The 15,205-nt window shown below is 34.4% G+C and overlaps 1 protein-coding gene across 2 annotated transcripts in view; it reads right to left on the reverse strand.

The window, feature by feature from the left end:
- Window positions 1-842: 842 nt before the first annotated feature.
- LOC136033564 (rab3 GTPase-activating protein catalytic subunit-like) overlaps window positions 843-15,205 on the reverse strand; it is a 424,515-nt gene continuing 410,152 nt past the window's right edge. For both annotated transcript variants that reach the window (XM_065714323.1, XM_065714322.1), the window contains one exon: window positions 843-4,301. In XM_065714323.1, the coding sequence (XP_065570395.1) occupies window positions 4,098-4,301 (204 nt within the window). In that variant the 3' untranslated portion in view covers window positions 843-4,097. The remainder of the gene's footprint in view (window positions 4,302-15,205) is intronic.

A 15,205-nucleotide genomic window follows, 5' to 3' on the forward strand; every position in this document is an offset into this window, starting at 1 on the left:
AATGGAGGGGTAGCGACTTGGTCCATACCACCGCAGTAAGTGTCAAGAATCTTAAGGCGGAAACAAGTATTGTCTTCACGGCAGTTTCTTGTCTGCTAGGTACTAAAAACAACGAATAAAAATAAACTACAGTCGACTCAGATAGTAAATTACTGCGCATTTTACGGACCTGCACAAAGCAATAGAAGGATCGATGCATTCGAAGTTCTTGAGCACCTCATCGGTGCCAGGACATTATCCTGTAAGTAGATGGCAAGGAAAAGCCGTCAAGGCTGACTAGGCGGGGTGTCGCTCGCAATCCGTTTTCGGTAGAGTCTTTTCTCCCAACAAAATTATAGTCTATAGTCTTTTCTATAGTGACCTCATCATATGAGGTCTGTGGATTATCATCAGAGGTTCCCACTATAGGAGTAGTATGTCCCACTATAGAAGTAGTGGGACAACTATTGCCTTTTTGAATTCACTTCTCGCAGGCGCAAATAGACAACTGCTGTCCGACTCATTCAAGTCTGCAAGAAGTCATTTGAACAAACAGGACAGTACTGTTTGTGAAGGCTGATGGAGGCTGACTGACTGATGAAGAAGGCTGCTATCTCTCCTTCTCCGACAGCCATGACCGACCACAATGGAACGAAAATAGTCTAGTGAAATACTTATGAAGGAGTCATAAAAACGACCTTCAAGTTGAAGCTTGCCTCTGTACTGTGAAACCTACCCTCAACAAATCAGAAGTAGCTCCACACTTTTTGGGAAAAGGAATATTCTGCTTCCCATAACTCCAACTAATCGATTTTGAAAGCCTATGCAGCGACATCTGTAGTTTTGATTATAAAAAATTCGAGTGACAAGTAACAGCAGTAGGTTTATTTCAATGAAAAAGAAAGGAATTAGTAATAGACAGAAAAAAGGTAAAAAGAAAAGAGAAAAAAATGAAAGTTCAATTATTCTATTATAGTAAAAATCGGTGGCTGACGATGTGCATGCAGCGGTAGCCACGGGCGCAGAAAAACAATTTATGAGCGAACAGATGTGATTTCTCCACTCATATTTGGTAAATTCTTCAAGGTCAGGGTGGCAACACTGCTTATAATTAACCGAAGAAGCAACTTTGACAGTGAATATTAAATAATTTAATATACTAGTTACTTAGCCGCTAAAGACCCACAAAAATATCCAATAGGAATTTTTGAGGAAATATTAAGCAAAACATTTAACTATGTATGGTAAAACAATTGTCACTACTTATAACTCACTATTTATAACTTCCCGCTGGTTTCTCATGCAACTGAACCCCATTTAACACGGCCCTTGTGCATACCAGCCCCTTTGTAATTGAACCTCCACAAAACTCACCCTGATTCAGCTCAACCTTCATTGAACTTAACCCTCATTCATCTTAACACCTATGCAATCCAAACCTCATTTAACTGAACTGCTATTGAACTCAATTCCCATTAAATTTGACACTCATTCAACTAGCCTGACATCAAAAACCTAGCCTAAGATAAGGTTAGATTGAGTTACATGTAGTTGAATCACATGGGTGTTGAGTTAAGTGGAGTTGTGAGGTGTTTGAATTAAAATAGTATTGAGTTAAATAAAGGGTAAGTTGCATGAGGGTTGAGTTGCACGAGGGTTGAGTGAAACACCCACGTTTCCCACTATCTAGACACTCATATTATCCTGAGTGATTCTTTATGATGTCACTAGTGGCCCTTCAAATGAAACTTTGCTGCAGTAACGAATATAAGTTGGCAAAAAAAAATCATTAAAGCCAGTAACTCTTTTTAAAACCATATAATATTTTCTACCAGTGGAATTGCCAATTTTTATTCATCTGTGCTTTTATGGTGCTTTAAATTGTTCTAATGCATTGGCCCCTCCTTCTGACAAAAAGTGTATGGTCCCTCTAATAGCTCCATATACTTTTCAGATAGCCACCTGTTTTCTGTTTTTCTTGATTCAATTTTTTATGTTATTAATGTTCGTGAATAGTGAATAGTCGTGAAATCTGGGGTAGAGTAAATTTGGAAAAACTGCAAAACTAAATAGAAATTTCAGAAAACAAAAAAGCTCTAAAGATATAAAAAGCTACACCAATCATGAAAATACAAGGGAGGAAAGATTTTTCTTTTTTTTTTTTAAACAAAAATATATTTTCCAAAAACTAGGAGAAAGGCTTCTGTTGATTTTTATTTTTCACAGTGAATGGGTCAGGGAATCTTAAAAGTATCATTAGTGGCTATTAAACTAGGGCTTGGCTCATAAATCACAAACACTCCCAACTGGTAACTCTGAAAAACAAATATTTAAATTTTTTTTTACAAAAACCATGATGAGTGGCCACTTAAAAACCAAAAAAAAAGAAGCAATATACGAACAAAATTCAAGAGCATCTTATATTTCGAAAATTTGGCTAATTGCATAAAAAGAAAACACACAAATTTACCAAACCACCGTTTTTAACTGAGAGTAGACACAGTATATTGCTTATACATATTTTGATATTTTTTACACAAAGTAATAGGACTGATATCATTCTCCTCTAAAGCCATAAACTAGCTCAATACAGTTCGGCTGTCCCCTGCCAAACCCTAGCATCTAAAAACAAAAGATAAATTTGAGTTAAGTTTCGAGAAAAGTTTGAGATTGGGTTATACTTTTTTAAATACGACTATACATTCACCTTGGCATAAAAATAGATTTCATGGTTTTTTAAGCCAAAACATACAAGAATGACTACAAAATACTAGAATAACAGCATACTAAAAACATACTAGAATGTAAAAACATACTAGAAGGACTAAACGTAGTACCCATGTCCAGAACAGAATTCGTGGCAAAGACAAGAAGAAAGCGGATGGAAAACCTATCCATGAGGTTCTGATATTTTTTTAATCAAAATTTTTCAAAATTTCAAAATTTAGATTCTTGACTTTGGCAAAGAACATCGAATTTACCAACTATGTTTTTTGTTTGAACCTAATTAAACACAAAATGTTTTGCTGAAGTTTTATTAAAATTTCATTAGCTGTTACATGGGAAATAATACTATTCGATGCATGACGACTTCAAAACAAAAAACTGCTTCAAAACAAAAAACTACATACCATTAATTTTCCTTCGTGTACTTTTTAAATATTGATTAACTTTCTTATTTTTTTAATTATAAATTTAGAGCTTATACACCAGCGTTAGTTTTAAACTAATTTTATAACTTAATTATTTTAATTTAATCTCTCTCACTTCTTATAGTAGCTATTCTTTTTTTATTTGATTATTTTAATTGTCATCACAGTCGCAGATGCCTATATATCCTATTTTATGCTGTATATAACCCTATATAGCCTATTATAAGCCTATTTTGTAATTGACAATTCTTATTATATTTTTTTAACAAAAGAGGTAAAAGAAGCTAAACTAAAATAATTTTTCCTACTAAAGGCGTTAAACGGTTAAAATCTTTTTAACTCTTTTTGGCCCAGGATTCTTATTACCTGAAAATACATTTTTTTTTTTAAACCATGACAAAGACAAAACATAAAAAAAAATGAAGAGCAGCACCCAAATTTAAATTAAAACAAATATTTTAGAGGCAATATTGCTTTTATAAGCACATGTTTAACACAAAAAAGCAAAACACCATAGAAGTGTTACAGAATTCAATTACTGTTAATGATAATTAATTAGTTTTTGTCTTATAATAATAAAAAACTTGTTTCGTTGTCCGTTTTGCCCTTATAGTGCTACCAATTGTATTAATTGTATTAATGCTAATAATGAATAATAATTTTAATAATAATATTATCTGAAAATAATACTAAAACAAATTAATGTTAAAACAATACAAATATGATGCATATATTATTATAATGTAATATTATATACACATTTTCATAAATGAATTATACTATACGTTATTATATTGTTGTTAGGCTATATTGTGCATATTATTATTATATTGATATTATATTATAATAATATAGCATTGTAATATACATTTTAAAAGAAAATAACAATTAAAAAGATTTTAGTAATAGTAATAATATTAATAATAATTGAGTTCTGAAGCAAATTCTATGGGAAAGATTTCTAAATTACATAAAGCACGTATCTTCAGTAAATGCACCACAAATTCTAACTTCATTAGCCTTCAAAGAGCAGTACATCCTCTGAGGGCCAGGACTGGAATTCAAAGTTGGTCGTGAAATATGAGCACGTAGAATATATTCTCTCTCTTCGCACTTCCCGAAAACTTCATCGGCAGGGGTGCTACCTGGCACCATAGCTCCATCTTGCTCCTAGGTAGAAAGGGCAAGTATTTTGAACAAAAATAATGTATTAGGGGGTAATAGAGACGAAAAGTTAGAACTACGATGATTATAATGTAGAAGGTACAATAGTAACATTTAATAAATTTTGAAGAGCGTATCTTATTATACTTTATTTAACCTTATAATAATAAAAAAAAAATCTATTTTTGCGTCAAAATTGACAGTGTCAGTTATAAAAAACGAAAAAACGTCGGATTTGTGTAAGATTTAGGCTAATTAGGCTAAATTAAGATTTAGGACCAAAATTAGGCTAAATATAATTTTTAAGTTTTATATAGCTGCCAAAAAGACAATAATCTAGCATGAAGGAAATAATCCATCATATTCGTGGTTGGTTCTGTCTTCTGGCACTATTAACTTCTTCTCAGATATCATGAATATGCACGGAGCAAGCCTTGACCAGAAAACCATTCCTTTGTAGGAGTAAGGCCACAATGACAGACCTTGAGCTGCCTCTTAAAAGGTGTTTAACATTTTGCACCAATGTAATGCCTGAGTAATCCAGTGGAGGGGTAATAAAGATGCTGAAGTAGAGATACGATGAAAACGATTTGGAAGATGTAATACTTAAGTTACTTGGATTTTAGAGACTGTAAGCTACAGCAATGACCGTAGTCAAGTATGACTCTGAACCATGGGCGCTTCGAAAGACCGAGGGTAAAGCGTTTGATGTTCTCAAGAGTAATGGTCCACTGATTGTTTTTGCTACTCGTCTGACCTGCCGTATTTCAACCAATAAGCTGTGAGAAAAATGGTATTCTATCCCCCTTTCTAGAGCTAAAATGAAAAAGAGATTGAGATGGCTAGGTCACGGTTTGTGGATGATCACCCAGGTCACCCTAGGTCACGTTTTGTGGATGATCCATCTGGCGTCGAAGAAAAAGCTAGTCGTCCCTAGATGGGGCGGCAAGAGGTTACAAGAAAGGATTGGAAGGACATTGGAGCTTCTGATGAGGGCTTTAAGAGGGAACCTTAAAATTTTCGGCAGATTTTTGCTTCTTGAAGGTCTTATTACTTACCTTTGCTGACCAAGTGCAAGAATTGAAACATTCTTCTCTCAATTTTACAGATTTGCGAATTTTAAACTTTATATAAGGGTCTAAGCTTTGCGTTTTTTACGGAAAGCGTGGACCTCAGGCTGGATTGATGAATATGACATTACATTTTGGAAAGCTCCGCAGAACTCTTGCCTGGGGCCAAAAAGGATGGTTTTTGCTTGTCCAAGAGCCAGAGCCTATGGTGTGTAAAGTGAAGTGCAGTTATATAGCCTATGTCAGAGAGGAGTATCTGAAGTTGTGCAGCCAAGCTTTCGTTTCATCAAAGCATGTTTCTGCCTTCGAGTGGAAAGCTCCGTTCTAGCAGGCAAGCAGGCAGGCACCACTTTCAATTTGAAGATGGACTAAAATCTACAAGTGTTAAATATATGCGGCAGTTACCCGGCCCCACAGCCAATATATCTTCTTTGAGTGATAAATAGAAAAATTTACAGAAGCAAAAATGTGGCATTTTCCCACGGGTCCGAAAGTGCTGCCATCTATTGTTTCTATCCATTTCTGTTCATGATTTCAGCCGAGTTTATCATTCGGTTTTTCGGACTTGGGATTGCGGTAGAGAAATGGAATCAGAAGTGCCTAATGAAAGTTCTCTCATTGCTAAAGAAATTGGAGCTTATCCTTTGCTCCTTTCTAAGTGGTGACGTTAGAAAGTTGGCCACGGAAAAAAAAATCAACTTTTGAACTAAGACAGATAATTTTTTTTTCGACGGCAATCGATAGCTCTTGATGAGCTGATCAAAATATATGGCATCAATTTTTTGGTACAAAAATTCCTTCATGAGGTATACCAGTTTGAAAGTTTCAAGGGGTTGACAACTTCAGTAGTAAGGTTAGTAAGGTACACACTGAAACGAAATCTAGGCCGATACAAATTGTGAGACATATAGAGGACTTGTAAGCAACAGTTGGCTCTTAGGTAACAATCACCTTAAGCAATGACGGGTTAGCATCTTTTGCTAGTTGGTATATCTATTAATTTTTTCCAGTGTATTTGATGATAAAACCAATTTGGTTCCAGTGGTAAGATATGTAGGGGACTTGTAAGTAATAATCTGCTGTTAGGCTACAATCAACTTCAGCGATGAGGGATTTGCAACTATGCTAGTTGGTGTACCCGTGTTTTTGTTTCCGGTGAACTTGATGCCTATCACGGGAGAGGGACTTATAAGTAAGAATCGGTTCACTTTGGGCGAGAAACGGCTGTTAGCTCATAATCATCTTTGGTAATGAGGGGTTAGCCACTTTTAATAGTTGGTGTATCTATTATTTGTTTCCGGTGTATTTGATAGTTAAACCAATTTGGTTCCAGTGGTAAGACATGTAGGGGACTAATTATTAATCGGCTGTTGGGCTACAATCATCTTCAGCGATGAGGGGTTTGCAACCTTTGCTAGTTGGTGTACCCATTTATTTGTTTCCGGTGAACTTGATGTCTATCACGGGAGAGGGACTTGTAAGTAAGAATCTGTTCACTTTTGGCTTTACGCAATTAAGTGTCTTTTAAGTGTTTAACACTTAAGAATTAAGTGTTTACGCAACGGGTACAAACAATAACGTAAAACAATGAGGTAGTTTCGCAATAATTGGTGTCACCTATGGTATTTTAATCCTGAAAGTTATGGATAGCTTAATAATACCAACTAGATTATATAAGATATTGTTCCAAGTTTTCATTCGTTAAAGTTCAACTGGCTGCAAATTCAATTTAGTCCCTTCTTTCGATACTATTTTGCTGGTTTTTTTTTGTTTTTTTTTTCAACGCTGAGGAATAGCCTTTGATCATATGATTACTGATCGATAGCGAAGAAAAAAAAAACCAAAGTGTTGCTCTCGCAACACTTTAGCTGGCGAAGCCGGACAAAGGTTGCCGCAACACTTCACGTTGTCCGGGCAACGTAGGTCTAGTTTGATACTGTTTTCAAGTTCTGATTTTTTTTAATAATCTCTCTCTGATACAGAAAGATACAATTACCAATTTAAATCTTTACAAGATAAGGATACCATTCCTTATAAAGTGCTTCCTATTATTCCATATTAATGATAATCAAGATTTTACAAATAAAAGTATTTCTGGGATACTCACTCTCTTTTAAACCCTCCAATCATTTTTACTTCTTTTTATAAATCTGTAAAAGAGTAAATACTTTAATTTCAGTACAGTACAAAGGTCTCCTATGACTCTTATCCTTTTTACTCTAATTTCAAAATATAGCTAATACTCCAAAAAGCCATAATTTAGCTGTTTGCGGTTTTTCATTATTTAATCAAAATTTTTTATAGATTAGTTATAAATCATCCTAGTAATAAGGTGAAACAGCCCAGTCCCCCCATACCATCTGTCTAATTACCTCCTATCATTATTTGTCTTTTTCTTATAATAATATACATATTCCCATAGAAGTTTAATTTTATAATGCCGTAGTAATAATGACATTGACATCGATAGATCTATGCATATCCCTGCTACCCAACATTATGTTACCCAAACAGTATGACAAATATAGGGCGCTTAGTTTGCCTGCGACTCCAGGAGACTTTACTTTTTTTTAAACAGTAAAAAACTTTAGCGTAAAGAGCGGGGCGTTGATGAGGAAGCAGCCCCTTTCATACACGAAGTAATTTCTGTTCGTTTTAAGTTTTAATGTCGCTCCTTACTTTCAGTTAAAAAACTTGTTTTTTTATTTAATTTCTGAATGTTTTTGAATCAATGCATGTTTTGATTTTGGCTCTCCGCAGAGGAATAATTAAAACAAAATTTGCATATTTTTTTTTTTTTTTTTTTTTTTTTTGGCTAAATGGCTTTCTCATAATTTTGATCGAATGATTTTGAGAAAAAAGAGCAGGGGAGGAAGCCTAGTTGCCCTCCGATTTTTTGGTTAATTAAAAAGGCAACTAGAACTTTTAATTTTTTAAGAATCTTTTTATTAGTAAATATACGTAACTTATAAATTAGCTTACGTAAAGAACTTTTGTATTCTCATGTTTTTATTACATATATGAGGGGGTTCGCCCCCTCGTCAGTATCTCGCTCTTTACACTAAAGCTTAAAATTTGTCCCAATTCATTTCGAATGACCCCTGAATCACAAAAGCCGTAGAATAAATAGTTGAAATTACTAAAAATACTTTAGCGTAAAGAGCGAGGTATTAGGAGGAGGTGAGCCCCTCATATGGGTAATAATTTCTGTTCGTTTTAAGTTTTAATGCTGCTGCTTACTTCCAGCTGAAAAAACCTTTTCATATTTATCTTTTCATTGTTTTTTTTTAATAATGCTAGTAAATCCTGCACTCCCTTCATGGAAATTTTCTCCCCCCATGACTAATTCCTCGATGGAAAGTTCCCCAGAAATATCTTCCTCTCCTCAACCCCTCCCCCAACCAAAAAATCCTCCTGAAAACGCCTGTACACTTCCCAATAACCATTACTATATGTAAGCACTGGTCAAAGTTTGTAACTTGTAGCCCCTCCCACGGGGACTGTGGGGGAGTAAGTCGTCCCCAAAGACATATTTATAAGGTTTTTCGACTACGCTGAATAAAAGGGCTTTCTCAGAATTTTGATCCGTCGACTTTGGGAAAATAATTAGCGTGGGAGGGGGCCTAGGTGCCCTCCAATTTTTTGGTCACTTAAAAAGGGCACTAGAACTTTTCATTTCCGTTAGAATGAGCCCTCTCGCAACATTCTAGGACAACTGGGTCGATACGATCACCCCTGGAAAAAAAAAACAAGAAAAAAAACAAACAAACAAATAAACACGCATCCGTGATCTGCCTTCTGGCAAAAAATACAAACTTCCACATTTGTGTAGATAGGAGCTTGAAACTTCTACAGTAGGGTTCTCTGATACGCTGAATCTGACGGTGTGATTTTTATTAAGATTCTATGAATTTTAGGGGGTGTTTTCCACTATTTTCTAAAATAACGCAAATTTTCTCAGGCTCGTAACTTTTGATGGGTAAGACTAAACTTGATGAAACTTATATATTTAAAATCAGCATTAAAATGCGATTCTTTTGATGTAGCTATTGGTATCAAAATTCCATTTTTTAAGAGTTTTGGTTACTATTGAGCCGGGTCGCTCCTTACTACAGTTCGTTACCACGAACTGTTTAATAAACGCCCTACCGCTCAAGTTGTTCATTCATTAACGCATTATAGAAGCGTTTTTTTTTGTTAGTTTCTTTCAGCTTAGCGTGGCACAAAACAAAGAGGAGTGACAGAATAGATGGAAAACATACAGTTTGGGCTGAACATTTGCACATTAGGGGTGGGTGTGGGGGTAAATTATTTGCACAGTGTGAAGTTAGAAAACAATTCTTATTACATAATATGCAGAATAATTGTACCTAACACATTCGGCATGCATACCTTCTATACTTTAGTCCCCCTAATGTGGAAATACAAAGCACAAATTTGTTTCTAAAGCATTATTCTTTCATCATACTTTGGTATTTTTCGTTAGGATTGAGTGTCAGAGAAACATATTAAAAGAACATTGGGTAGGGTGTATATCATACAAGTACCAAACTATCTTCCTTTTCAAGCATTATTTTAAGTGGCAAATTATGCTTCAAATCCCAAAAGTTCAACACACTGAATCTCTCCAGAGCTTTTTAAGCAACTTCTAATATGTTAAATTATTTTTTTTTACTTTAGTTTTAAATAGTTCTAAACAGGACCAAATCTTTCCGAAAATCCTAACACCCTTCACAACATCTCACCAATCGTAAAATTGTCTAATAAACTGCAATGATTTTTCTCTTGACTCTTATTTTGAATAGTAATTATCCCTTAAACTTCAAACACTCCTGACACAACTATGCACCCTCCCAATATTTTTTTGAATTGAGTTTTAATTAGTGTTTTCATTCATTTAAAATACTAAGAACGCTGGCTTACCGAAGGAGACTACCTCAAAACAGTTAAATAAATTCCAATGAATAGATATCTTTCTTTTATAGACTAATTTTAAACAATAACAATACCTAAATATATCTCGACCCCTAATACATTTAACCATGACCCTTCTCCTTCTCTTTAATCCCACTTAGAAGTTTAATCTTTTCAAGTTTAATTTAAAATAATAACAAAACGCTTTTGCCCATCACCCACCGATATTAATTTAACTTGAATAATAACAATAGCTCATCCCTCCAAGGGCCACCACACCCACGTACATCCTCCTGTAGCAATTTTCCATCTTTTTGATTCAAGTAGAAATTCTATTTATACTTAATTCTACTAAGAAGACTTACACGGATAGTCATACCACTCCTCTCCCGACTTCATCCCACAACATTTAATCACCTCATCTTTTCATTTTTATTTTTTGACTTTAATCTTAAATTTTAACTCATGATAACACATTCTTCCAAGGCCTCTTACATATTAATCCAAGCTCCCATTCCCCCATCACTTTTATCAACTTCAATGTTTTTCATTTTTTATTTTTTAAATTAAAATGAGAAATAGTGATACTACTTAGACCAACAGAGGCTGAGTTAATACATCACAAATTCAAACCAAGTATTTTCACATCTGAACTTTTAAGATAAGATAATATTTATTTTCAAAAGACTATCACAAGCTCTATAGAGCCGAATTCGCTTTATATGTCAGTAAAAGTTGAGGAAAAAAAATTTCAAATCAGTACATTAAGTCAAACACTTAAAATTAAAAAGAAATTAAAAAGGCAAAATCATCAAAGATAAAGGGCAAATCAGTAAACTTGACAATTAAATTACAAAAACATTACAGTAAATCAAAAATAAAACGTCAATAGAGGAAAAGGGGAATCTGGCAAGTACATAATAACGAATTATTATTATTAAGGTGTTCCAGAATAAAGGGGATAAAACTTTTACGAAACCTCTCTGTAACAGCATGGATCGGAGAGTAAGTTTGGATTGCTAAGGAGGCTGACCGGGGGAGTCGGAGTCTAATGGGATTGTGAATATCAGGGAGTAAGTCCTCAGTACGGGGACTGGAAATGACTCATTTAGCGAAAAGCAGACAAATTTTTTCCCTCCTTTCTTTTAAGGTGGTAATGCGCGCAGCTTTAAGGAGGAAGGAGTATGGAATTTTGCCTTCTTTGTAAATGATCCTGAGCGAACGCTTTTGGACAAACTCGATTTTGTCACTAAGCTCATTCGAAAGTTGCGAATGCCAGACCGGACATGCATATTCCAATAACGGCCTGATAAAGGATAAGCAAACACGGAGGGAATGTATCTTAGGACAATTAAATTTGTTTAGCAGCTTAAACATCGATAGTGAAACATTTGCTTGTTTAACAATGTTGGAAATCGTTTAACAATGTTTAACAATGTTTGGAAGGAATGATATAACAATATTTACTAATAGTGGGTCAATTTCAAAGTTATCCTGTAGTAAACGGATTAGGATAATGTGGTCAACTAAGTCAAACGCTTTTTGGAAATCGACTAAAACCAGGTTAAGCCAAACATTTGGTTTCTCTAGTTCACTTAGGATGGTGTGAATCAAGCATACAAGGTAATGGGTGGTGGAGGTTTCTCTTAAATTACCAATCTGTCGGATGTCAATGCGTGGTATAATTTTAATTTTAAGCCAGTCACAAAGGAACCCTTCGTAAAGCTTAGAAAAAACTGGAGTGAGTGTAATAGGACGCATGTTGGTTATCGTCAGACAGGAAGATTTCTTTGGGATGGGTGTTATAAAATCTAGTTTCCAGCAATTTGGGAATTTACCAGATTTTGTAATTTGGTTAAAAATATCAGATAAAGGTCCAGCAATTGTGTCTGAAAAGGTTATAATCAAGTCAATTGGGATGTCTAATGGGCAAATACTTGATTTTTTGAGCTTTCGGATTCTATTTATAACATCAGAGGGAGAAATTTGGGGGAAAGAGGTGGAGGGAGGAATAGTTTGACCTGGGCCAGTGAAAGGGGGGGGAGACTTTGTACTATGGACGCACGATGCAGGTTCAAATCATTGGCTATCTTGTAAGGGGGCTCAGGGAGATGAAAATTAGCTTCAACAGAATTTTTTCCGCAAATCTCTTTAATTTTCCTGTACCATTGTCTGGGCTTGTTAGAATACAGATCCTTAACTTTACTATTGTCATACTCAGAAGCTGCCTTTCTCAATTTTCTCTTCAGGAACTTTCTTAGATTATTAGCATGTTTGATATGTCCTTGCTTGAACAAATTGATTTTTTTCCTTATTAAGTTTTTTAAAAATCGCAGTAATGTAAGGTTTATCGGTAGAGCATATTTTAATTTTTTCACCGGAAAATGGGCTTCATAATTACTCCTCAATAAATTTTGGAGGGACAAAGCCTTGAAGTCGACATCATTTGTTTGGTACACAGGGGACCTATTTTCACTAGTGGTCCAAGAGCCAAAATTGTAGAGTCCTGAGTCAATTACAGGTCTAAAAACGGTTTCAGTAATAGTAAAGGAATTTTTAACTGTAGCTAGTGGAGATAGGAGTAGGCTAAAGTGGTATCTACCTCCGAGAGGGCGAAGAATGGTGACGGGTCTGTAGAAATTTGACATATTGGTGCATATTAAATCAAGAATAGAATTGCCTTTGGTAGTAGGGACTTTTACAATTTATTTTAGACTGAAAGTATTACATGTAGATTGAAGTTTCAATTCATTTGCATCACCTAAGAGGAAAATTCCAGCATTTGGGTATTTAGATAGTACATAGTCAGCACTGCCATGCAATTTTTCAATAAAATTAATTTTTTCAGCCGCTCTCTGCCCAGAAGAGTAGTAAAAACAACACAGGACAATCAAATTGAAAGGACGTGATAAGACCTTAGGTCGAACACAAACCCACAAAATTTCATCAAAGGGAGTTAGACAAGGAACTAATATTTCTGAAGGATAAAAATCATTACGGACAAAGAAAAGAATTCCACCCCCTTTCTTACCCAGAGGATAGGTTTCGATCTGAGTTTAATAAACTGGGAGAAATTATTCATTTTTAACATGTGCGAATTTTGAGCGTGTACTTCATTAATAGCGATTATGTCTGATCTATACATTTTAGAAAAGGAGTCTAATTCATTAAGTCTAATTCATTTCTAATTCATTTCAATTTCATTTCAGTCTAATTCATTTCAAAATTAAGACTTTCAGCGTTGCTTAACAAAAGTGTGGGGAATCTAAACGACCTGCAAAGGTACCATTTTTACACTTAACTTTATTTAAATTACAAATGGGTACAGGGGGTGTGGTGGGATTCTTAGCTGGGGCCAGATTAATGTAGTCAGAACAAGGGACCGAGGGAGCACATTTGACTTTTTGGGAATGATTATTAGAGTCAACATCGATAGATGAATTATTAGAGTAAGAGAAGGATTTGCCTTGGGGAATTTTATCGTTATAATAAACGGTTAATGCAAGGTTCATTTAACTCGCCAAAATTAATCTACACCTGACATCTCATCCAAATCCTTGATAAAATCATAAAATGGATAAGTAAATCCACTTGAGTCAATAAAAATAATCATCACAACCATTATGAATACCGTAATGCAATCAACACGGACACCAAATTAAGGTACCACAGACACCTTAAGGTAGACAAAATTCATTAAATGAAATGTTAATTCACCAAAAAACATGAAATAAACTCAAAACATCGCCGATTTTATCACCTTGATTGAATACAAAAAACAATCCAAAGCACTTAATCATGAAAAATGAAACTTATCAAGTTTATGAAGTCAAAAATAACGAAGTCTGTGGAAACACAAACTACTCAAGAAAACTACCCTTCCAGAGACAATACAAGTTATAAAAATCCATAACGGACAATTCCTTCCCGAAGGATAAAAATCCTTCGGGAAAATTCATGAAAGAGACATAATACGGCAAAATTCAAGTTAAAAGAGCCTAGTTAGCTCCTGCGAATCTTACAATTTCTTTCAATGCTGATCACCAATGCTGATCACACCTTTCATTTTGACCATGTTTTGAATAATAATAACACCTGAACATAACACACTTAACCATGCTCCCCCAGAAACTCTTTTTTCCTAGAATTCCATATTTGACTTCTGTACTTGTTTTCATCTCTTCTTTTCTCAAGTATAGTCCATCACAGACACCTTAAGATGGCTAAAATTATAATTTATTTCAAAATTTCAGAATTTTAAACAAAATCAAAAGACACTATGTGTATCAAGGTAATAAAAAGTCACATTAGCGAAGTCTTTGGAATGGGTAAGGGTATTAAATATGAAATTTTTCAGAATATCAAAGGGAATTTTGAACTAAATCAAAAGACACCGAGTACATCATGGTTGCAAAATATAATAAGCAAGAACCAACAGTAGGTATTGAGTTGAAATTTTCAGACGGATTTGAGGGGGATGCAGAAGTAAATCATAAGATACCTTACGCATCCAGGTTATCAAAGGGGTTGATATGCAACGTATCGGGAACTTATCTGGGTTTTAACTCAAAAAATTTTCGAGTAGTATTTCGGAATTTGGTTTTCATTCATAGTTATGGATCTTTCATCCATAGTTTCCATTCATAGTTCTAACTGTTTCTCAACTATAACTCCCTTCCTTTTTTCATTACAATTGATGATGCTTAGTTCGAACCAAATTTTTAGATAGAAATTAGATTGTTTAAAATTAGATTAAAATTAATGAGAAAAATAGAAATCGAAATAAAATTGATTGTACAATAGGTTTTTATGTAGGAATATTAACCTTATGCGCTTTTAAATACATTTTTGATACATAGTTTGAATACACTCAACATTACTTGGGTAAATTGAATTTAAAAATAAATACATAGCTATTTAAAATAA

The sequence above is a fragment of the Artemia franciscana genome, chromosome 12, assembly GCF_032884065.1.
Source record: "Artemia franciscana chromosome 12, ASM3288406v1, whole genome shotgun sequence".
In the NCBI taxonomy this organism is placed as follows: Eukaryota; Metazoa; Arthropoda; class Branchiopoda; order Anostraca; family Artemiidae; genus Artemia; species Artemia franciscana.